We start from the raw sequence: 24,667 nt of genomic DNA, 5'->3' as shown, positions 1-24,667 counted from the left end.
AGTGTAGAGATACGACATTGTGATTGGGACAATCTTAACCCTCCATTAAAAAATGAACGGTTAGATAAAAAGAGGATAGAACTTCTATTTTGTAGGAAGAACGTAGAAAGCTTTCCCATATGTAAAAGCTCTCTCTAGGAGAAAATTTCCCGGCAAACAAAACAATCCCTTCTGAAAACAAAGAAAACTATTACTCTATTAGCTCCAAAAACATTATGCAAGTGTGATAATCTCCCTATTGTACAGCCAATCAAATCTCTCACCATCATTATCAAAAAAAAATTTAACCATTCGATTACATGAATTTTCGATGGCCATTATGTCAAGGGGCATACCCTTTTGAAAAAAAAAAAAAAGCCCTTTATGACCGAGACAATATAAACACAAAACTTAAATGAACCGTAGATATTATGATTTCATACATGCGATTTTAGGCATCTCTCTCTCTCTCTCTTAGATACCATACATGCATTTTTAGGCATCTCTCTCTCCCCCCCTCTCAACATGGACCACCCAACCTAATTTCATCAAAACTTATAATAGTAATGTTTTAAAACCCAAGACTGAATTCGGAATTGGCTGCCCATTGAATCAGTCCAGATCTGCGAATCCGCAACAGACAGGGACAAATGAAATTCAATATTCATAGGTGGGAACGAGTAATTCCAAGGCTGCTGAAACCCTAATCTTGCTTCCCGAAATGGCTGAAAAGGGTATACAATCGCACTCCAGGTAATGCCCATTTTCCTGAAATACTGTTAATACTCAAAATCAGTCAAGAGTACAATAGTCACCCTGCAAGATGTAAAATAAGGTCTCCAAAGTTCCATGAAGATTTCCTAGGACTTTGAGCGAGGTTTCAATATATCTCAAGCCCCCCAATTTTACATATGATGGCTTTGGATGATTGTTACCTTTTTAGTGCAGAAGTTAAAAAAATAATAAAATAAAATAAAGAAAAATGGTTTGATAGGGCTGCAGCCTAATCAAATTAAGTGAAGCCTAACCTCATAGCTCATAAAAAATTGCAATTCAAGCATTGGAAAATCTTTATATAGGTCATATCTTGCTTGAACATTATAGTTGTAAGAAAGAATAGGATTTTAAACTCTAAAAATAATTTATATTGGAATAAATTATCTAAACCGTCCATTTCACCCTAAAAATAAGTGTTTAAAATCTGCAATATACATTTTTTGAGTTTCAGATTCTATTGTCGTGTTGGAAATTGATTTTGGATTCATCATTGAGATTTCTATCACCAAAAGTGTTTTCTAGATGAGGATTTGAAGTGAGGCTTAATTTGCCTTAATAAAGCCTAAGCCTTATATAAATTTCATCCTAAAATAAATATATATTTTTTTTTCTTTTCACATTAAAAAAATTAAAATATATAGTTTAGCACATAATATCTGACCACCCATGATAATTAGGGTTCAGCCAATCTTACGATTGATGGCTTGGGATGATTGTTACCCTTTGGTGTAGACTTATTTTTTTTTAAAAAAAAGGTCAAAAACCAAGCCATGAGAACGGGTCAGAAGTTAAAAACAAGCCATAATGGAAATTTGCTACGTAAATTTTGCAACAACTTTGTATCTGCAGCTCGATATTTAGCTGCAGTTTTTATTGCTTATTAAAATGTCATTAGTCATTACAGGCTTTTCCATTTCAATCTCATACAAAGAAATGACAATTCATTGGGGTTTACTTTTTTTCACCATTGTACTTTCAACCTGTGGACAAGGGAATTGCTTCTTGAGAGAGAGAGAGAGAGGCCCATCAAGCTATGGTGGGCCTAGGCTTTGATAGTCAGGGTGGTAGTATGGGGCCACAATTTTACATCAAGGACTCCATTACGACCCGTCAAGGTATCAAAAAAGAAAAAAGAGAGGTCCATCATGTACAAAATTTTCCAAATATTGTCAGTACATTATTATTTCAAAAGTAATTTTTATTTGAATTTCCCCATTGCACCGGTTGATCTATCAAATGTCGGAACCAGCCCGCAATCGATACTTGGATTTACTGGTTCCTTGAACATTGATTGGGACTCAGTAATTGGACTTTGTATGATGCAATACACGATGGACATGGTTTCAGGGAGTCAGCCGACTCAGCTATTACCGTGCAGTCCCTTGTCCTTCTACCGTCCATCTAAGATTGATGTAAAAAAATGTTATATCTTATATCCACTAAAAGTTAAAATGGACAGTGAAGGAATTAAAAAAAATAATATTTATATTTTTTTAAAAAGATAATTTCCATATTAAGACCATTGTCATGGTTGAGATTATCGAATCGTAAATTTATCTTTGAGATATACTTTGTAGGGAGTCTGACAAAAATAGATTGAGTCGGCCGACTCACCAAACATATCTCCATACACAATTGAAGGGAAATTTTTTTTTTTCCTTCTTTATTCTGAAGATAATTCAAGTGAAATGACTCAGATTTCCATTCATTTGACCACAGATCCACTATACAAATATAAATATGAAAGAATAAAAGGAAGGAACAAGGGATTAAATGAGAGAGAAAATAATTGGAGCAATTGCTGCTTACTTCATGTGGTCCGAAGAGCATTGTGGGTAAGACGAAGATGTCATGGCAACTCAGGCTTGAGGAGTCCCATGGAGGCTGCGACTTCTCTTGAAGACGTTGAATTGTCTGCTTGCTCCTGCACAAACATGGCCAAACATCAGCTTTACTTCAATTCGATTTCTTTCTTTAATGTCTCAAATAAGTAGGTGAGATACTCCAAAACAAAAAAAAAGAAAAATGAAATCAATTGAAAGAGAGAGAGGAAGAGAGAGATGATAAGAAGTTGAAATCCAAGTAGAAAACTTGGATGGTCAAAATTTAGATAAACAAGAAAGATGGGTGACCTCTGACCCTTTTTCAAATTTCACGCTATCAGCATTCGTCTCCATGAGAGAGATGATAAGAAGTTGAAATCCAAGTAGAAAACTCGAATGGTTAAATTTGGCTGGAAATCAGATAAATTAGAAAAAAAAGTTGCCCTCAGAGTTTGTGTAGGAAATATTGAACTGGAATGGTCAACTGGACATGGGTTGGAAGTGGTTCAACCTGCCTACTAGGCAAGTCGTGAGTAGTAAAAAAGTGTTAAAAAAAATAAAAAAATACAAAAAAATCTAATAAAATATAAAAAATATATTTAAAGTATGATTATACAAAGCACATCCAAATGAAGTTGAAAATTAATGAAAAAAAATGGATTTTAAAGAATTGATTTGTGCCCAGGACTATTTTGAAATTTTTCAAAAAAGATGGGACAGTGTAAAAATAAGTATTAATGGCCAGAACAATTTCCAATCTTTACCAAAATGATGAAAAACATTAAAAAATGCATTACAAACAAAATCCTTTATTTTTTGAGATTTTATATACATTTGTTTTTTAAAAAATACTCGGCTTGTTCACCAAAACCAGAACCGGCCGGTTCTGATTAAACATGCGATTAGAATTCTAACTGCCCAATTTTTCCTACGCTGCTGCTGTTTTTCAAATTTGACGCTATCTATCAGCATTCGTCCGTGAGAGAGAGAGAGAGAGAGATAATTGTCAAAATGGAACATTCTTTTCTTAGACTATGGACGAATGTCAACATAATGGCTCTAGCTAGCATATCAACTATATGGATTTAAATCTTGCCAAAATAAGAAGTGATTGGGGAAAGTATTAATGTAAACAAGGAGTACCGAGGCCTACTTATAACCTTATTGACTGATGGAAATTTTGCCAAAAAAGAGGTAAAATTCAGCATAATATAAGTATCAACATGGAATACAATGGCTTACTAATAACATTTATTGACAGATGGAACCAAGCAAAAGAAGATTGTGTTTTCCTTGGAACAGTCAGTGTACCTGAAGTCGATGCAACAAGTATAGCAGGAAAATATGAACAAACACCTGGCAAAAAGTACGAAGAATTAATACTCTCATTAGCAATCGATGCGGAACTTCAATTTAGGCACCATTTGATTCCAAATTTCATCAAATGGTTTTTTTTTTTGGTAAAATTTGAATTAACCTAATGGCACTTTTCACAATTATCATTTGTTGTCAAGGTTGTAGAGCTAGTCCTGGTCTAGGCATATGCATCTATATATCAATTCAGGCTGAGATGAGCTCAAACCGAGACGACATGATTTGGGATTGACCGAGACCAGATCCAATAAGGGTTCAGGTCACATGGACCCTGAACTGACCCACAGGCCGACCCAATGCATTTATCACCCTTACTAGGTTGTTTAATTTAAATTGCAAGGTGGTGGTAGCTTGGCAGTGTTGGTGGCGGTGGTGGTGGTGGTGTGATGGTGGCCGTGGCAGGTAGGTCGTGACATGGAGGAGGTGGCGGTGGAACAAATGAAGTGGTGGTGGTGGTAATAATAGTGGTACGGTCGTGGTGTTGGTGGCCGTGATGATGGTGATGACAGGGTGGCGGCTGGTGTATATATATAAATATATATATATATATATATATATAGCGAGAGAGAGAGAGAGAGAGAGAGATTTGATATTCCAAGTGGTTTTCAAAAAACAAATCCAGTTTGGGTTGGGAATCATTTAAACGTTGAAATAGAATACCCCTTGAGATCAAATTGCAAATTTGTCTTCGAAATCAAATGGTGCTTTCAGCTATGCAACGAAGTTCTCTTAAGTCTTAACCTTCCCCACCACCCAAAAAAAGAATAGAAAAAAAAAATTAGTCCACAAGGATTCACCAGATAAAAAAGGAAGATGACTCGTGCAATAGGGTAACGCCACAAGAACCTAGTGGCACTCACAGCTCCTGAATCTAAAAGCTTTGCTGCTTTCTGCAAAAGAGTTGTCAACAATGTATGACATCATATTGTTTGCTAAGCATATGATAAAAATAGAAAAATTGTCAAAAAGGTATGATACCATACAAAGAGTATGAGTACCTGTATGCTTGCCCCAGCTATCTGGCGATGGTGCAAATGAAGTGGCCTGCATGTACACAGATGTTTTCTTAAATTTTTGTACTCTCAGGTGGAGAATATTCTCAATGATATTAGTCTTTAGGGCAGAGTGACTCATTATTTTATCTGCAGAAGAGTAATAATCTTAGGCCTTCTGAAGAATACACGCACAGGAATTTGCCCAAAGAGAAGGTTAGGGTCGGCCAAGTTAATTCCTACAGTTCCAGAACTTTGGAATCATGTACATGAAATTATGGTGGAATTTCATATAATCCATACTCCTGACAATTTTCAGAAGTCCAAGTCACTTTGGAGTTGTTAAAACTGGCAGCATTTTTGTAGATTCGAAGTGGAAATTTTTTCCACAATCATAACAGGCACTGCCAAAAATAGAACAAATAGTTGACTGGAAAGGGAACTTAATAAAAATCCATTGGTTTGAGTGCAAGCTGATAACAAGTCACTCAATAGCAAGATTTGAAAAAGGTAGGCAGTATATTCACTTACTCAAGCACTTTCAAATCTGCTTCGTCATCCCAAGTTGTTGTCGATGCTCGACGGAGGGCTTTACTTCTTTCTGCTTCCACCTATGAGAGGAAAGGTACAACATCCATGTGGAGAGAGAGAAAACAAAATCACTATACGAGATAGACCAAAATGTGGAGTTTTTCACGAAAAGATATCAAGACAGTACTTGTAACAGCTGCATAAGTCATGTGGTCCAAGAACTTGAAATGTCAAGACAGTGCTTAAACATATCAATCTTTAAATTACCTAGTTTACCCCCGTCTGGTGTCTAATATACCCGGTAAACCAGGGCCAATGGGTAAAACAAGAAAGTTCGATGGTCATTAAAAAGAAAACATTAACAGGACCAGGTATTATCCTGATATTCCATCTTTCTGAACTGCAGACATGTCTATGCAGGTAGTCCAGGTACTTATATTTTCCCAAATCTTAAAGCCAGAGTACATACCTGGGCTTCCTGATAACGCCTTGCCTCCTTCTCCAGTTGGAACTCAGCTGCAGCCTTCTCACTGGCCACGGCTTCCAGCTGAGTTTGCTTGAGATACTGAAATACAATAATTTGTTACCACAAGCAATAGGTAAAAAGTGAGATATTTTAATCACAAGAAATAGGGCAATAACCAATTCTTTGTCTGGCATACCAACAGATCAGTTAGTTCTCGATATCGTTTCTCAAGTTCCATATGCTCCTGAAACAGCAAACCCAAGAAAAAACCATTCAAGACTCAAGTATGTCAAAAAAATAGAGAATCCCATTTATTTAAAATTTGTTAAAAAAAGAAGACAACATAGTCAAAAGAGGAGAACATATGCCTGTGAAAACATCCTCAACGCATATGAAGAAAAATGATGGGGTCGTCAAACCTCATGTAGCTTACCTGACGTGAATAATGCTCAGCATCCCTTTTCATGCCAGCCATTTCCACTCTCATTTTCTGCATCTCAGCCTGCAAAACATTGTAGTAAGGACAAGTAATCTCTGAAGAAACCACCATTTGCTTAACAATATTCAACAACCAGAAAGAAGCTTGATAAGCTCAGCTTTTAAAGTAATCATTCTTAACGTAAAAGGTCCCATCAATCATCCACTGTTCATTCACCTCTGATTTTGAAATGATATAACTAGTAGGCGATAAAGAGCCACCAAAAGAAAAAAACTTGCCTCTAAAGCAAAAAGCTTGCTTTCTGCATCCCTTTGACCTTGGCGAGCCCGCTCTGCTTCTTCTCTCCATGCCTGCATCTACATAGATAAATACAATTGGTCAAGTACTTCATAAATTTACGATATTGTATTTATTCAGACTTTTTTGGACTGTTGATTCTAAGGATTGGTATATTTGTAGTAACGGGTGCACTAAATGGAGGTAACCCAAATATCCAACACCGATAAAATTATAGTAAGGATCATCCACAAACATCAACTTTTCTGAGGGATAAATTCCACTGTTAGATATGACTGCCATCTTAATTCCCATTGCTCCATGAAAGGCCATACCATTGTTCAACATTTTCAAAGGTGGAAACCACAGCATTCACATCATGAAAAAGAATACCACGGATTAAAATGACAGCTTTGATTAAAAAATTCATAAAACAGTTCAGGTTATCAACATTATTATTATTAATTTCATTTTCCTTAGAGACAAGGCTAAAGGTAAATTTACCCCCCAAAAAAGAAAGAATATGGTTCCAACACTGAACCACGAATTTAAATTTCTGGGGCATCTGCATGTCAAACACAGGAGTCCCCGGCACCACTGCAACGTTTTGCCAATGTAAAACACGGTGAAATCTACAAGACCAATATAGCCAACATACCTGAATGGTTTGATTCGCTTCCTCAGGAGACTTCTTCTGCTCCCTTTTAACACGAGATTCCACTTCTTGTAGCTCTTGGTTCAATGATGCACATTCCACCTGACAGAGATTTGAGAATGATTTCACGACATCACTTGAAAAGTTACTCCGATCTCCAAAACGTGTGCACTTCCTACCTCAAGCAACGATAACTTGTGCTCCAGATCTGCCGCCTTTTGGGTTCTCTCATCCACCATCCTCTGAAAACAAACGTCAGCTCCAATCAGTGTAATAATACTGCAAAATTGTAAATGCCCGATAGTGTTCTAGAAGGGAAAACAGATGCATCAAAACCAGTGTTTAAAAATGCAGACCTATGGGTTGAATAGGTCACATCCACCAGCCCGAATCGTATCGCCACCCAAAAGAAGGGGTAAAAATAGAGAAAAAAATAGCAAAACATAAGGTAAATACATAAAAAGATAAAATAAAAAATCAAATATTTGGTTTTATCTAACAGTTGTCAATCATTGTCAAAATAAAAAATAAAAATACAAAAAGCGTTTTGGAAAGCAAATGGCCAAAAAGAACGGAAAAAAAACAAACCAAAAATCAATCTGTCAGTTTCTTGGTTTTTATTGAAAAAAGTTTGTTGTGGCTTTTGTGGATTGTAGTGATGCAAACAGTTTGGACAAATTTGAATGTATTTGGTGAAAAACTGAGTGAGAAATTGGAATTTTTTTACTCCGGGTTAAAAAAACTCCAGAAATTGCGACTCTGGATAGATCTCTTCAAACAAGGGTTTCTATCCAACAAATTATGATATGGGTCTGTTGGGCTGATCCAGAATGATCATTTTGAGACAAATTTCAAATAATTTGGTGGAGAGTTGGGTGAGAATCGAAAGAAAGGGGGACAGGGTCTTGAAAAATGGAGAAAAAACCAAAACAAATCCGAAATTTGATATTGAGATTTCATGGATTTTGGGGTTTGTTTGGATACATCACTCTAGGGTTATTGCATAAGAACAAGATGGGAACAAATTAGGAAAAATTTGAGATAACTTGATGGAGAAACAAGAGAAAAATCAATGGTTCTCCACATTAGGTTTGTAATGAAAAAACAAAATAGGGCCTGATTTGCCCAACTCCTGGGGGTACTCGGGCCAGTCAACTAATTTTTAATCCTTGATCTAAAGTAACGCATATATTACACAAAATCTCAAACTCCACTGTACAAAAAATTCCAGTGTCTTGTAAAATATGGGCAACCATTAATGATTAAAAAAGAAGAACATCACTACGCAATTGGAATGCTAACATAGCATGAAAGCATCTGATAAAATTATGTGAAAAACATATGGCTCTTATCTGTTGGAATAGTGAGGAAAGGTCATTAATGATTAAAAAAGAAAGAACATCACTAAGCAATTGGAATGCTAACCTAGCATGAAAGCCTCTGATTAAATTATGTGAAAAACATAGGGATCTTATCTGTTAGAATAGTCAGGAAAGGTCTCACACATGAACCAAAAACTAACAAGAGTACAACAGTGACCAGGTCGACAAATATTGATGTATCATGACTCATCAACCTGAGTCACACATCTAGTAATATCAAACCAACCATCTGCGAGCCAAATTAAATCACTAGGATCCAAGAGCATTAATTGTGTCAAAAGAATGTCCTAGATTGTCCAACTAAAGACAACATTGGAGTTCCGGCAGTTAATGAGACATGTTAGCTGAGAAACATTGAAGTATAGAACTGCCGGATACACTGACTAGGACACATGGGTGGGCACCCAAGAACCAGTGCCTAGAGATACCTGCCCAGGCCTAGGCGAGGCGACCTAGGTCGCCTAGGCACTCGGCCGAGCATTTTTTTGAACTATATCTCAATCAGATTGCCAATAATTTCATCAAACGGCTTGCATCACAAATATGAAGTTCCTCTTTAAAGTCTCTCCACAAGGAGTGTGATTGAAGTATGGTTTATCCCAAGAGTTCTTAATACCTAACAACATCATCAGCTTCAAGAATTCCACCGCCGTCCAGTCCTCTGCGATGAGGTGAAGTTGACAACACAAAGCTCGTACTTCTGCATCTCTTTCCTCATCTAGATTTATATATGCTTCTCTTGAACTGTCTAACATGACCATCCACATTTGAAAACCCATATAATCAGAAGTTCTCAAGCACGTGATGGACGTAGATTGAAATGAGCAGAGGGATGCAAACACACAAGCTTTGTGTCTTCTCCTAGATCTTATCAAATAAGAATTAACACATATTGGAAGTCTTGATGCTAATAATGCTTTCAGTAATCAATAACTTCTCAAAAACCCCTATGTCAATTGTGTGCTGCGCAAAGAACCATTGGAAGAGGATATCTGAATAGATGGATAATTTTGACAAGTTGATTATAGATTTGATCAACCAAAACCAAATCTTGAAAACCACATGAGGATGAGATTAGAAGGCTGTTTGCATTTCTCAATGCCCATGGAGGAAAATTTTGGCAATTGGATCAAATTAACCCATCTTTTTTCTTTTTGTTTAATATGTTAATGGGGTAGGAATGGAATCCTTGATATCATGATGTGGCTCTGCCGCCCTGACCACCCAGGCCAAGGGACATTCCTGACAAGCTACCCCACCTATGATGAGAATGATGCCACTGAAGAAGAGGTCTTCTTTATCTTTTGTTTTTTTTTTGGTGGAAGATTGGTACAATAAGGAGTTTGCGCTCACAATGCTCACCAGTGTGTTTGAAGACTAATTTCTAAAAGAATTTTGAACAGGTTCCAACTTGCATTTTTGAAGGATTTTGCTTTGACAACATTGGTCTAAATGTCGTCTTGAGGTATAGACACCTAAGAAGGATTACCAACACAAGCAATGAAACTATGCTGACCAGATACATAGGCGAAGTCCACAATACGAAAGGAATACAATGCATGTGTAGTAATCACCTCTCCAAGATGAAGTCCAATGAAACTTGAGGGCAAGTTCTCTCCAACCATGGAAGAACAACGAAACTGACTTTTGTTTGATGCATTTCAGGGCTCACATTGAGCTATTGTCAAACTCTATGTTTTTCATCAGATTTGGTCATTTTCGGCCTCAAATCACAACATGATATTTAGTGACACGTCATAAGATTCTTGCATTCTTTAGTTTTAAGATTACGGTAAAATTTTGTTTCATATAAAAACTTGTTAGAAGGGTCATTTCATTAGTTTTAGAGCTTGATTGTCATTTGATACTAAAGTTGGAGTAGAGAAAGGCTTCTGCCTGAACAAGGCAGACTTGCTCGTTGGATTGTTATGTATCTAGTTTCCCGTGCTTTTCAATTCGATTTGCACGTTTGCATCTGCAGACTACATCCACTAGTATTAACTTTGAATGAGAACTACATCACAAGAAGTTAAGTCCAAATTGCAAAGATGGAAAGGCATGATACAGAATGACATTTAATTCATCATTGGATTAATAAGATTCCGGATCTCATGGAACACTATCCAGAATATGCATCATAGGTTTTGTCATTCTACTTCAGGCATAAAAAAATAGATGGCTACCCAACACACCATGATTTAACCAAAACTCATCCTCTTAACTCCTCAACAAGGCTTACTGATAAAACAAAATAACAATGATGTGTAACTTTATCAGAAGCATGACCAGCAAACCGTCCCAAATGAGATAAAAGAACTTTGAAATGAAAAGGTATTTACTCTTATGCATATTGCATGTTACACCTAATCAAAAGTGGATAATAAAAAAGTCTCCAATGAATTAAGGGAAAGCAACGAAGAGAATAAAGCATTATTTTTAAATGCTTTGTCATTTTTATGATGCAAAAAGCATGTAGAACTACAAATAATATAGGAATATATTCAGTGTACTACGCTAGCATGCTTCATCTCAAATATTTTCCATCGGTGCTAGAATTGCTATTTTAGCCCAAAGAATGAGATATATGTCTAATTCTAATTTACCCCATTGCTTGGATAATACCTGAGTCCTAGCAAGTGCTGTTGATGCCTCAACTGCCCTCTGCTCCAGTTCCACTTCTCTTTCCATAAATGCCTGAATATCCACCAATCCAGTCAAAACTTGATGAGTAGATGCATACTAAGGGAAAGATAAAATTAGGGTAGAAGAAAAAATAACCTTTTTAGTAGCATTGTGTGCTGCACGCTCTTGTTCTGCCCTGCGCTCCGTAGAGGCCAAGTCTTCTCGTAGTGCCTAACACATGGAGCAAATCCTGGTTCAAATATATTTATTATATTTGAAACCTGAAACGGCATACTCCTGTGCCTTACCACTTTGATGATAGGTTACCAAGCAGGGATGACTAAATGAAATTATTAGTGATAAATACTCCTTGAAACATTAGAAAGCAAATCATTTTACCTGTATCATTCGTGTCTCTGAAAGTTCTCGGGTTCTCATCATAGAATCCATGTTTGCCTGGTATAAATCCAAAAACACAATTTTAAAAAGTCGCTTTGTTATCTGTACCCAACCTCTGGGCAAAGAATCATGTATCAATATAAGTGAAGGCAAGTATGCAAGACTAAATGGTTATTGTTAGGCAAGTCCGCATTAAAAGAAGCTCACCAAGCCATATAATTCAAGAAAAGACAATTAGTTTAGAACTGATTCACAAGGTCAATTAGGTGCTCTGGATACAATATTCATTGATGAGTGGCAGTCATGTTCAAGCACCCTGTTGCCCCCAGAAGATATCTCTTCTGCCGGAAATTGACAAGGATACAATAACCATTGACGAGTGGCAGTCATTTCAAGCACCTTGTTGCCCCAGAAGATGTCTCTTCTGCCAGACAATGACAAGGATCCACTTACTACACGCTTTAGAGCCCCTTTATTTTAAAAGTGTAATATCTGAAAGTACTTAATGCATAACTGGTTCAACAAACAACTTGTTAACTATATAAACATTTTGGAGAGACTTCCTACCAGACAACATCACCCAAAACTGAGTGCTTCCAGTCTTTTCCCTGGTCGTCAAGTCCCTTGAGGCATAGATTATTTGTAAGTTCTAAGGCAATAATGAAATAGATAACAGCATAAGAATGAGGAAGAGGGAAGTTGTGGGAGGGGGCAGTGATTACTTTAAAAGAGATTAATTTAAAAGGAGTAAAGGTTCAAAGTAACAAAATGGAAGCCTATGAACGGTGAAACATCAGGGTGATGTTAACGAGCTAGGGAGGTGCCCCTCAATTGGTAGCAAAAGTTCAACAAAATTTAAAATGTGAAGTAAATTCATTTCGAAATCAGCCTACCATTATAGAACCCAGCTTTTGGGGCATTGGGAGGTCAATCAGGGACGAGCATGGCATGGTTCAAAGGCATTGCTGAGTTTGATAGGGATAGTGGATAACACAAGGCCATTATTCCCGTGCCCCCCCCCCCCCCCCCCCGCCCAAAAAAAAAAAGAAAAAAAAGAAGAAGATTACACAAGTCTGAGGCCAGGGCTCTCCTTACTGGATTCAAGATTTTCATGGATTGCCCAGCCCTTTGATTATGGAAGGGGATTCTATGAGTGACTCACTGGGCTAGTAGGGATATCCTATCTTGTGGAGATAGGTGGACATAATGGAGAAGATTCTAGATATTAACAGCTAGTTCTCAGTGTATCTCCTTTCCACATACTCGTAAAGAAGCGAATGTAGATGATGAATCTTGAGCCGCCACAAGCAAGGGACTGTTTAGGATTCTTTCTCCACTGTCAATACTGACCTTGTTGAGTACCTTTTGAAGTAATCTTTAAATCATCAATACAATTAGATTCTCCAAATAAATAAGACCGACAGCATTAACAATACAAGAATGATACCTTCAGAACTAAATATGATAAATGAAATGATATGGATATGTTACCATTAAGAGCATTTCTCTATCTGTAAACATAATTTACAATTTAAAAACAAACATATCATATTATGCAGATGACAAACCTGCAAAGAAGCCAACTTTCCTTCAGAAGTGGCGGCTTGTTTATTCAGTGAATCCAATGAACTTAGAAGTCCCTCGATTTCTGAATTTTTTGAAGCCAAAGCATCAGCCATATCTTTCTCCACCCTGGTCACTGCACTCTTGGCTATAGATAACTCTTGTTGTAGCTGTTTTACGTGAGCTTCAAATGCCGTTTTTTGTTCTCTCTGGTAATAAATAAGATTATGACTGATAGAGCATAAAGTACTTTGTAGCTTCAGAAGATCAAACTTTCAGATTTTTTTCATTTTTTCCAAGTAATTCCAAATCCAAATATCTCTCTATATACATGTTGCCTCTTTTTTTTGCCTACACTGAAGCTAACTAGAGTAACATGAATGAGTAATTTCACCTCAGCGATCAGAAGTTCTTCCAATTGTGCATTTTCAGATTTGTACTCCTGAAGACGAGAGGAAAGACCAGCACAAACCTGCATAGTGGTAAAGTGGCAACAAAAGAAGTGATCAACACTACTCTGACATGAAATAGAAACAGAAAATCTAATTATGATCATATACCCAGCCTCTACACAGATTTTCATAAGAACTTAAATTCAGAAAATCTAATTCTGATCATATACCCAGCCTCTGCACAGATTTTCGTAAGAACATAAATTAGAAACAAAAATAAGGAAAAAGTTATCCTTTTAAACAAATGAAAAATTAAAGATGGAGTAGCATGGCAATAGAATTGCACAGAATCTTACCCTAGCCAACCTTGCTTCCTTTGATTGACCAGTAGAAACTGCAATTTTAAGAAGTCCCTGCGCCTGATGGAAAACTAAAAGATTATTCAGTGGTGATCTACAATTTTTCCACCTTTTATGAAAGTCATAAAATGTTTTCGCAATAAACAATTGATGCCTCACCTCATCAAGTTGGTCTTGCACTCTTGCAACACAAGGGGTGTTATCATGCACCTGACTTACACTCAGAACGGGCTCGGGCTCCTGAGGCAAATTTATATTTTCCTTCTCTTGAGAATTCGTACTTAATTCCACTTCTTTTTGGATCTTCACTTCTTCAGCGTTTGAGGGAACTTTCTCCCTTGGTACTTCATCCCCCACCAAATGCTCTCCTTTTTTGAACTCACTATCACTGGCCTTGGCCAATAGAGACGGACTTTGAGGTCCGTCTTGCGCGTTTGATGCTTCAATTGGGGTATGCCCCATCGTAGAGGACAATGCAACCTCAGGAGTAATCTCATCTGTGGCGGTCTCTATCTTTTGTGCAATACATGCACCCAAATCATTTGGTGGTCGCTCTGCTTTACTTGTTGTGCTCTCAAGTAAGGGCTCTGCGTTCACTTGAGCATCTAAGTCACTCGCTGGCACGTTTTTAAGTGCAGGCATAACAATTTCATTGGTAGTTCCATTAGAAACAGATGAAGGTATAATAATTTGATCCTTTTCCTTTTCAGTAACATTAATCTTAGGAGGTTCAAAAGAGTTAAGCTTTTCCTGCACCTAGAAAAAAAAAAAGCAGTATGATTAGATCAGTCAGTAAGAAGAAGGTTTAATCATGAATGGGGAATGTCATTTTAGTCAAATACCTTTTCCTTCAGCTTTGGCTTGATGGTTTGAAAATCTTGTTCATTGGAAACTTATTGGGTTGCAAAGGACAAGAAAAGAAAATCATAAGTAGGAAACCAATTATTGAAATGAAAAAATTCATTTGAACTTCAGAATGAAAAAAATTAAAAGCTATGAATATGAGAATAAAAATAGTTGCATCGGCAATGATATACACCTGATGGCTGCAAGTCAGACTGTTCATCTGGTCGTTCCCCAACAACCAGCTTTGCTCTTCGATCAACAACGTCAAATAAATCTGTTTGCATCATAGAAACACATTAGAGTGTTAGACAACGTGAATAGGACTAGCCCAACAGTGGTCTTTTATGATTCAGGCCAGGTTAAGATTAAATGTACTCTGTCAATGCAAGCTTGAGGTATCAGGAATGCAGATGGATTACCAATGCCCATATATATTAGAAATCGAGAAATGAGAATATGAGAGATAAATTCAGACCAAACAACAGAGTAACTAAAGTTGATGACCCATTAAATGCATCCACATAATATATTAGATCCATACATGGAAGAAACACAACCATGCTGCATGATGGCTAGGCAAAAAGTACATGCACGAACAATTGTGAACCAATCAGGATTGAACATTTCATGCTCAGAATTCTTTGAATAAGGATACGCGACAACTGAAACTTTCAGCTCCAGAAGCTGGGAGTTCGAGTTTACAGTAGCACTTCCTTTTTTTTTTTTAATAAGAAGTGCTACAGGATTTGCTTCAGGGCGCTACAAATTCTCCATAAATGAGAACCTACTTCCATCTTCCCATGGAAGTTATCCTGTTTCTTAGGAAGTTCGCCTTTCACTTTTTTCCGCTTCCCATATCATTTCTCTCCCCTTCTAACTCTCTAACTGCTTTCTCTCTTTAACTGTTATCTCTCTCTCTAAATTCTTTCTCTAACCAAGCCCTTTCTCTCTCTTATCTTCTCGCTATCTTCTGTCTCAAACTCTCTAAATGTGCATTTTCTCTGTTTAACTAATCTCTCTATAAATCTAAATCTCTCTCTCTCTAACCAGGTCTTTTTTCTCTCTAACACTGTCCGACTCCTTTGTCTCTAACCATGCTCTTTCTCTCTCTAACTCTCTCTCTAATAGTTCCCTTTCTCTCTCTCACTCCTATCTCCCTAAGTATGCATGTTTTCTAGCTAATGCCATTCTCTTTCTAAATGTGCCCTTTCTCTCTCTTACTGTGTCCTTTTTCTCTCTAAATCCTCTCCCTAAGCATGCCTTTCTCTTTCTAACTGCTCTCTTTTTCTCTAACTATGACATCTCTCTCTCTCTAATGGCACCCTTTTTGTATCTCTCATCTAATTCTCTCTCTCTCTCTCTGTGAAGCCATGAAGATCAATCTCTCGAAGCTTTCTTAGATCACTCGAAGCCAGAGTTCTATATTTGAGAACTTACAGACAGGTTATCAAATAAGTGTTGTTGAACTTCCAGATATCATTCTAGCTTCCAGGGAACTAGAACTTTCAAGTTCTGAGAAATCCCCAGCTTCTACCAGCTACCAAACGTCCATAAGTTGAATCATCATTTTTTTAAATTAATGCATCACAATTTACCATCGCAATATTTCCTCTATTAAAAAACACACATTTGAAGGCGTAGAACCATGAGACATCTGATGTTATCACATAGCTTGTTACTATTGAACTAGCGCTGCATCGGTACTTAGGCAAAGGCATAGCCTAGTTGGATGTAACACAACATGACACATCTGACATCCTAGCCTCATGAAAAACCGTGGGAATCCTTACTACATCTAGAAGATCATTCCATCACTTCTGTTCTGAAATTACAAACTTTTCCCTAAGGTTGGGATATTGAGAGTCAAGCCCTAATGGCACAGGTTACATGCTTTCATGAGAGCAAGGAGGGTAGTAGCATACCAAAAAGTAGGCAGTTCAGTAACTCTTTCATTTTTCTTTTCATGGGAAGAGGCAAGCAGGACTTAAGGAAGCGGGGACTACCATGTTGTCCTCATCTGATGCAATTAGCAGTGGGATTATTTTGGTCATTTTATTCTTGTAGAAAATTTAAGGATAGTTTCGGAGATAGGTCACTTAGGGAATTTTATTTATTTATTTGTCTAGGATATGATTAGAAAGTCCATGTAGGAAGTTCTTAATTAGGGTTAAGTTAGATTATTATTGAATTTTATTCGATGTTCCTTGAATTTTGAGTTCCATTAGTGGTTATTGAACTCCCCCTCTTGACAATCTTTTTTTTTTTTTTGCCATTGTTGCCTATTTGCTGCATCATCATCCTAGATGCACAGGTCCACCCAACTTTTAACCGTCAAAACCTTTAATATAGAAATCACGTACTATGAAAGGTTGTCGCCATCCACAGACCAAAAACCACAAATTGACCCAAAATCAAGACCTAGGTCCATTCTCCACTAACATAAGAATACTAACTCCAGCTTCCTTCTCCATGCAGCCAATGGCCCTCTAAACCTTTGAAATGTTCCTCCTTTCAACTTAATAACCCATAAGCTCAGGCTTCAAGTATATACTTTTCTAACAACACAAGCATGAAGTCTTAGGCCCTGCATTAAGCAGGCTTATTAAGATGAGTGAGAGATTCTGGAGGAAAAAGAGAAGGGAGACGTGAGGAAATTATTTGGTAAAAAATTAAATGGAAAGTAATGCAGAAAAAGAGGGTCAACAACACAAAATTTACGTGGTTTGGAAATATGCATGTCTCTTTGGCAAGTTATGAAGTAAAACTAGGCTATCCACCATCTTTTCTCTCTTTAGAAGATCACAGTTTCCTCTCACAACCCAATACTTTTTCCCTTGGAATTGTATGTTATAAGACCACTTAACTATGGTAGAAGAGAGTAACAATCACCTCTAGCCATCAAATTAAAAGACATAGCTAGGGGTGTGCGTGTGTCTTTTCTTTGCACAAAGGCCGGGAAAATTTGCAAGGACTTTCAATAGCAGACCCCCAATAGCCTAATTTTACATATGATGGCAAAGGGTAATTGTAACCTGCTTAAGGCAAATTAAACTGCTTTATTACTTTCCCTTCTCTATTCATGAAAGCCCCCTTCAATTCCAAAGTCAAGGAGCTCAAGCTTCACAATGTTTTTTTCGTTTTCTCTCTTCCTTTTTTTTTTTTTTTTTTGAGAAATTTATCAAATTAACCATGAAAGATGAACTATTTAACACTTACCCATATCTTTTGATTTAATTTCAAAATATCCGTAGAAGAAAGAAATGGTCTTGAGTTGGAATAGTTCCAATTTGGCAACTCCATCTCTAATGGGTATTTTGATGAATTTCCCCCTTTTTTCATGCGGAAACATACAAGTAAAACCCAAATACGTGAATGCACACGATACCCTCTTGAAGTTATGTTGTATGAGTACGGGTATGGCTGTTGGTGACAGACACAGGTGTAGGGTATCAGATTCTTTGAGCTCTAACAAGTAGGATTTGGGGGCACTGTGTGCACATGTGTGAGCGTACATGTGTGTGTCTGTGACAAGATGAGGAGCATGAATGATTGAGAAACCAAGATGCTAAAGATTGCAACTATACTGTTGCACAAAATTTGCAAGAATCCAATGCACATAATATGTATACAAGAGCTGACAGAGAATACAAGAATCTAGCAAAGTTGCAAAGAGGAACTCACACGTATTTGACTGTAGTACAGGCAGGAGATATTGGGGTTTATGAACTTGAGATTTCAGATGCATACCTCTTCTTTATGTTTAAGGTTTAAATAAAGAAAAATTAAGAAATAAATGTTCAAAATACAATATTATATTATAGGATTCTTTTGGCAAAACAACATGAGAAGAATCAAGATGAGTCACATTCAACATGTCCACGTGTCTCAAGTATCCTCCCTGTAAGATTCTCGAGAATCGAGAATCCAGTCGTGCCCATGACATACAAATACCCATGCCAGTGCCCAGTCAGGTTCAACATGGATAATGAGCCTAGGGTAAGAAATCCATGCAACAAAGTCTTGAATCAAGGACTTCACAAAATATCATCTTTTAATTGAAAGATACCTTCTCCTTGGGAATACGTAACTTTTGAAAGAGGATGTGGAGTTGACTGGATCCAATTGGGTTTAGTATCCTAGGGTTCAAGATCTTTCATGTGTAGAAGATTTATTAGATGGCAAATCATTCAAAATGGCTAGAAGTGATTACATCACTTTGAAATCCCAAAGTTTGATGCATTGAAATAAGTATGCCTCTTAATAAGACTCATAGGAGGTTTTGTAGGCCTTGTGATCTTGGACACCAACTAGATATTCCTTTTTCTCTAGCTCAATTTCAGGTTCTTGGTTTGCCAAATCTGTAGATTTTCACCAAGTCAATAGACTTCCACCAAGATTCTCATGTATTTGGGTTTTTCCTTGATGTGAGGCTTCAGATCTTTGACTTTAATGTTCAAGGAAAAGCTTTCTTTGAAGGAAGCATCTACCAAAAGCCTATAGGTGAAGTTCTACAGTACATTACCTACACCTCATCACCGTCCAAAGTTCATCACACGGCCACAGTTGTCTGGTAGCATTTGAATTTTTATAATTATTGTACTAATTAGATTTATCTAAAATTTGGGGCGTGTGTACATATGACCAATTCACACCAAAATAAAATACTAAAAAAATAATAGTCATAAAATAAAATGACAAAATTACCCCTGAAACTTTATAGGGTATTTTGCGCAATTTATATTATTCCAATTATTTGTTTTATATTTTATTCATGTGCATCTCACTAAGGCATGCACCTACAAAATTCAGATCATTATAATTCGTAAAAAAAATATAAAAATTCAAACACTATCAGACATTTGTGACCGTGTGATAAACTTTGAATGGTGATAAAGCCATAGGTGAAGTACTGGAGAACTTCACCTATAGGCGTTTTGTAGTGTTTTCCTTTTTTGAAAGCGAAAGCACTTTTAGTGGAAGAGAAAATTGTCTGGTTTTCTAGCGGGCGAAAAACCTAAGGGTGGAAAATCAGTTTTATTTTGTGGCTTGCTAGACAGAGCTTCTTGTAACTGTCGCATTCTCCATGGCTTTTCCAATGGTATGAATTATCCCAAATCTTCGAGGAAATATTAGCATCCCAAAAAAACTTCAAGGGAAGTTCACACTTCCCCAAACATACCATATAGACCTTGAAAATTCTGAAAATGGAAGTCAAGGTCTCTACACTATCCATTAGGATATACAAGCTTGTAGAAATAGAAGTACACCCTATGTCATGCACACAATTATAGAGAAATCCATATCAAGGAATCAATGACACAACAGTAAGTCAATAATGACAAAAACTACCTTTTTATGGTCCCCTCAAGTTGGAACATGGATACCAAAGAAGCCCAATTGGCCTAGATTAGCATGAAATCAATGCTTATTGGATGCCTTGATGAAAAGTATAAACCAACTACTCTTCTATTTTGATATATGGAGAGTGTACATCCCCTTTGACATGATTTCATATTGAGTGAAGTGAAATCCACTTCAATGTGTTTCATCTAGTGGCCATGTGAGTGGCAGATTGATTGTCAATACATGTATAATAAAGTGTTGATCAAACATCATCATCATCATCCATGCCTTATCCCAACTATTTGGAGTCGGCCACATAAATCCTATTCCGTCATTCCCCTCTATCAAAGTTCACACCCTCAGTCAAACCATAAGCCCACACACCTCTTCTCACTACTTCTATCAATGTCCTTTTGGGCCTTCCCCCTAACCTTTTAGAGACTTCCACTTGAACCAATTCGCACATGTTAAATGGTGTTGTTCTAGTTTTACACTACACATGGCCAGCTTACCTAAGTTTACTCTTTTTTCTTTTTTTTTGATGCTTGCTTACCTAGGTCTATTTTCCCTCATCTTATCGCTTATTGGAGTCACATCTAAGTTCCCTTGAATGTATTCATTTCAGATTCTATCCTTTTTTGCCTTGCCACTCAACCGTCTCAACATCCTCATCTCAACTACACTCATTTTATGGATATATTGTTTCTTAACCATCCAACATTCTGTTCCATAAAGCACGGCTGGTCTTATAGTTGTCTTATAAAACTTCTCTTTCAGTTTTATTAGTTTATGCAGCAATCACATAAAACTCCAGAAGCACATCTCCATTTCGCCCAACCAGCTCTAATTCTAATTTTATGTACGAGATCTTCTTCAACCTCTCCATTCTCATGGATTACCGACCTCAGATATAAAAAAAAATCTCTTTTAGGTACTTCTTGGCCATCAATCTTAACTACTACCTCGTTTATACTCTTATTATTAATAAATTTGCATTCCATGTAATATGTCTTAGTTCGGCTAGTTTTAAAGCCTTTACATTCCAGAAAATCCCTTCAAAGTTCTAATTTTGCATTGACACCGTCTCTAGACTCTCATTCATCAAAGCTATCATGTGAACAACATACACCACATTACCTCCCCATGTAAATGCATATTTAACTCATTCATAACTAAAATAAATAGATATGGACTAGACGTTGACCACTGATGTAAACCTATTGTCACTGAAAACTCGCTTATCTTCCCATCAGTTGTCCTCACACTAGTTAGCGCTCCTTTATACATATATCTCACCATGTCGATGGACCCTCTAGAGACTCATTTATTTTCCAACACCTACCAAATTAACTCTTCAGATACTCTATCATATGCTTTCTAAAAATCAATAAAGACCATGTGGAGCCGTTCCCTAAATTTCTCAATCAATTACCTAAGTAAAAAAATAGCCTCAATTGTTGACCTCCATGGCATAAAACCGAATTGATTTTATGGTACACTTGTTTTATGTCTTAGTCATTGCTCAATCACGCTTGTCCACAGCTTCATAGTGTGGCTCATAAGCTTGATCCCTCGAGAGTTCATAAAATTTTGTATGTCTCCTTTATTCTTGTAAATAGGTACTAAAATACTTTTCCTCCATTCATCTAGCATTTTCTTTGTACTCACTATTTTGTTGAACAACTTGGTCAACCAGAATATGCCAATCTCTCTCATGCCCTTCAAGGATACCATTTGATCCTAGGGCCTTTCCTATCTTCATCTTTATCAAAACTTCTTTCACTTTAGATATCCTTATCCTATGAATGTATCTATGAACTCCGACCTCATTTATGTCAAAGGTTCCTGCTAACACTGAGCTCCCATTGTGTTAGTAAGTTAACAATTTTTGAAAATAGATTCTCCATATTTCATTGACCTCCTCATCCTTCACCAAGACCTAATATTCACTTTTAATGCATTTAATATGATCTAGATCCCTACACTTCCTCTCTTTCATTTTTGCTAGTTTGAAAAAAAAAATTTCAAAATCTCTTGTCCCCAATTGTTGTATAAGTGATCATATGCCTTAAGTTTGGCCTTACTTACTATTTTCTTGGTATTTTTGCTAGCATTTTAATTGATTCAAATTGCAAACCCATTTGCAGTTATACAACCTCAAATGTATATTAACTATCAGAGATAATAGTCTCCTTTGCTTTCAATTGTTAGTTAGGTGCAATAATTTCTATTATGGGTACTAATTTAAGTACCTTACAGTCCATTTGGTTAGTCCCATATGATTTGTGCACATGGAATGCATAAACTGGCAACCATCTTAACTGCATATAATAGCTAGTTCTACATGTAACATAAATAAGTCAACCATAAAGCCCCTCATACAATATAATATGTCCTAAACAGGTTTCTTGTAGATTAAATCTACCAGGCTAGACACTGAAGCAAGGATAACACATGCAAATAATCCTTTTGTCTTAGCACCAAATCTTCAATATTGCTATGAATTTAACCTTCTTAGACTTATACGAGCTTATAGGATGATAGAATCCACTTTTGAATAAATGTCCCCTTTGAAGATTGTCTTAAAATCTCTATGCAGGAGGCCTCCGTAATTCTTTTTCAAGTTAAAGCATCCTCAACCACCATTGTCACCCACAAAATGGATCACTTTGAAATTAGAATGGTTTAAATTCCCTATTCACTTTTTTTTCCTTTTTGATAGGTCTATTCCCTCTAAGCATCAACCTCACTTCATCCTCATTTTCTTCTTTATTTGCAATATTCACATTGGGGGCATTTCCATGACTTGATGCCTGATTTCATGGTCTTGAATCTTTTGAAAACTTTCAACAACTACCAATGAATATTTTCAGGTAATCCATAAAAATCCCGAACTTTTAATCAACAAAACACGTATGTGAATGTCCTTGTTAAAAATTATTATTTGGTATATTGCTGTGAAGCTAGCTCGCGTGTCAAAGACAGAATAACACGGTTAACCCCAAGCAAATAAATAAATAACAATAAATTTTATTTGAACCTACTAAACATTCATGTCAAATTTACAGCAGATCAATGTCATGATCCCTCAAATTCCACTAGGGCAGCACAAATCGAATCAAGGAAATATATTACAAAATGTAAAGGTCAAATACTCTCAAATGATTCACAAATGCACTGCCTAAATCCACAAAAAGATTCAACTGCATGATGTTTTTCGCATTTGTTCGAATGATTAGCGATATTGCACTGAAACCAATAAAATAGTGGCCTAGAAGAATCAAATAAAGATTATAAACAATGCGTACCTTCTGCAACTTTCAGCCAAGAAGCCATGAGGAAATTAGGGCCAAATCCAACCAATTAGGGCCTAACAGAGAAACATTTGCAACTTCGAAATCACCATATTAGGGTTAAACAGAGAGATGAAGCATCAACCGAGAAACAATTAGCAATAGTAACCCCATAAAAGGCATAAACCAAGAGAGAATAAGGCCCTATCAAATAAATTAGGGTATACGATCAAATTAATGGAGCCCCGAAGAGAGACTTTTCAGGGTTTTTACAGCTGGATCAGATCCACGTGCTAAAGTTTTCAGTGAGATCGGATGTGCCAAGAAAACCGTCTGGTTTTTTACATTAGGTGCCTGCTTCAGTTCTACGGCCACGTCATATTACGAAACTATCCTAACACTGTTTTATTTACTAACTGCCGTTGCTATCTCTTTTTTCATTAAAAATAAAAAACAAGGAGCGTTGGGAAATTAAGGTGTTGATAATGTTTATAAAACTAGCAGGTTCCAAATGGTTATGAAAAGACTGACATGATTATATTCAGAAAACGCGTACAAAGGGCCGGTTCGTTCCAGTTGATAACGATAACGGTCATTACGGTAGGGAAAAGGCGTTTAAGTAAAACAAAAAATAGAGGAAAATATAAAGGAAAAGCAACCAAAGATACCATTTATTTTTGGAAAAATTATAAAAACCCTCCAAAATCAAGTACTCTATCAACTTAAACTCTAAGTTAACTTTTCTCACCTATTTTTTTTTAAACCTGGCTTTTCTAACAAAAAAACACCCCAACACAAAAAGTAGGTGATTTTCGGACGAATATACCATTCCCATAACTCAAATTTTTTTTTTTGTGTTCCATTAAACTTAAATTCGGACCGCAATAAACAAATGCCAGACAACTCCATCAAATGTCGGACTGCACCAAAAAACGCCGGACTAGGGCAGCTCCAGTGACATAAAACGCCGGACTGCCCCAAAAAACTATCGGATTGAACAACGCTGGACTGTAATACAAAAACGCCGGAATGACATACCCAAGTGCCGGAGTGCTCCTCATAATGCCGGATCAGGGCAGTTCCAGTGAAGAAAACACCCGACTATCCTACGAAAATGTCGAATTGGACCACATATAGTGTCGGTCTGGTCCATGAT

The 24,667-nt window shown here is 36.8% G+C and overlaps 1 protein-coding gene across 7 annotated transcripts; it reads right to left on the bottom strand.

Moving 5' to 3' along the window:
• Positions 1–238: 238 nt before the first annotated feature.
• On the bottom strand, positions 239–23,716 carry LOC18443406 (golgin Putative 1). Of its 7 annotated transcripts, XR_016055651.1 has the most exons (23): positions 23,527–23,716; positions 15,069–15,149; positions 14,872–14,921; positions 14,189–14,785; positions 14,027–14,089; positions 13,673–13,750; positions 13,284–13,487; positions 11,716–11,772; positions 11,473–11,547; positions 11,317–11,388; positions 7,492–7,554; positions 7,316–7,414; positions 6,660–6,737; positions 6,376–6,444; positions 6,139–6,186; positions 5,946–6,041; positions 5,477–5,556; positions 5,141–5,349; positions 4,952–4,997; positions 4,751–4,843; positions 3,891–3,935; positions 2,566–2,680; positions 239–755 (listed from the first exon to the last, which is right to left on the bottom strand). XR_016055651.1 is itself a non-coding variant. In XM_011628430.3 (22 exons), the coding sequence occupies exons 1-21, from the start codon at positions 23,552–23,554 to the stop codon at positions 2,606–2,608; spliced, it is 2,097 nt and encodes a 698-aa protein (XP_011626732.1). In that variant the 5' UTR covers positions 23,555–23,716; the 3' UTR covers positions 239–755; positions 2,566–2,605. The 7 variants fall into 7 exon arrangements, 6 of the variants coding, with proteins under 6 accessions (XP_011626732.1, XP_020528762.1, XP_020528761.1 ...); XM_011628430.3 differs by lacking the exon at positions 5,141–5,349; XM_020673103.2 differs by lacking the exon at positions 5,141–5,349 and having other exon boundaries at positions 239–747.
• Positions 23,717–24,667: the final 951 nt, after the last annotated feature.

The sequence above is a fragment of the Amborella trichopoda genome, chromosome 5 (assembly GCF_054954075.1).
Source record: "Amborella trichopoda isolate Santa Cruz 75 chromosome 5, AtrichopodaSantaCruz75HAP2 v2.0, whole genome shotgun sequence".
NCBI lineage: Eukaryota > Viridiplantae > Streptophyta > Magnoliopsida > Amborellales > Amborellaceae > Amborella > Amborella trichopoda.
The sequence above is the reverse complement of the archived record's forward strand: the minus strand, read 5'-3'. Positions and strand labels throughout refer to the sequence as shown.

Coding starts and splice junctions, on each gene's coding strand:
- LOC18443406 (XM_011628430.3), bottom strand. CDS start 23,554: ATGGCTTCTTGGCTGAAAGTTGCAGAAG. Junction 14,922..15,068: donor GTCTGACTTGCAGCCATCAG/GTGTATATCATT, acceptor CAACCCAATAAG/TTTCCAATGAACAAGATTTT. Junction 7,415..7,491: donor ACAAGTTATCGTTGCTTGAG/GTAGGAAGTGCA, acceptor AATCTCTGTCAG/GTGGAATGTGCATCATTGAA.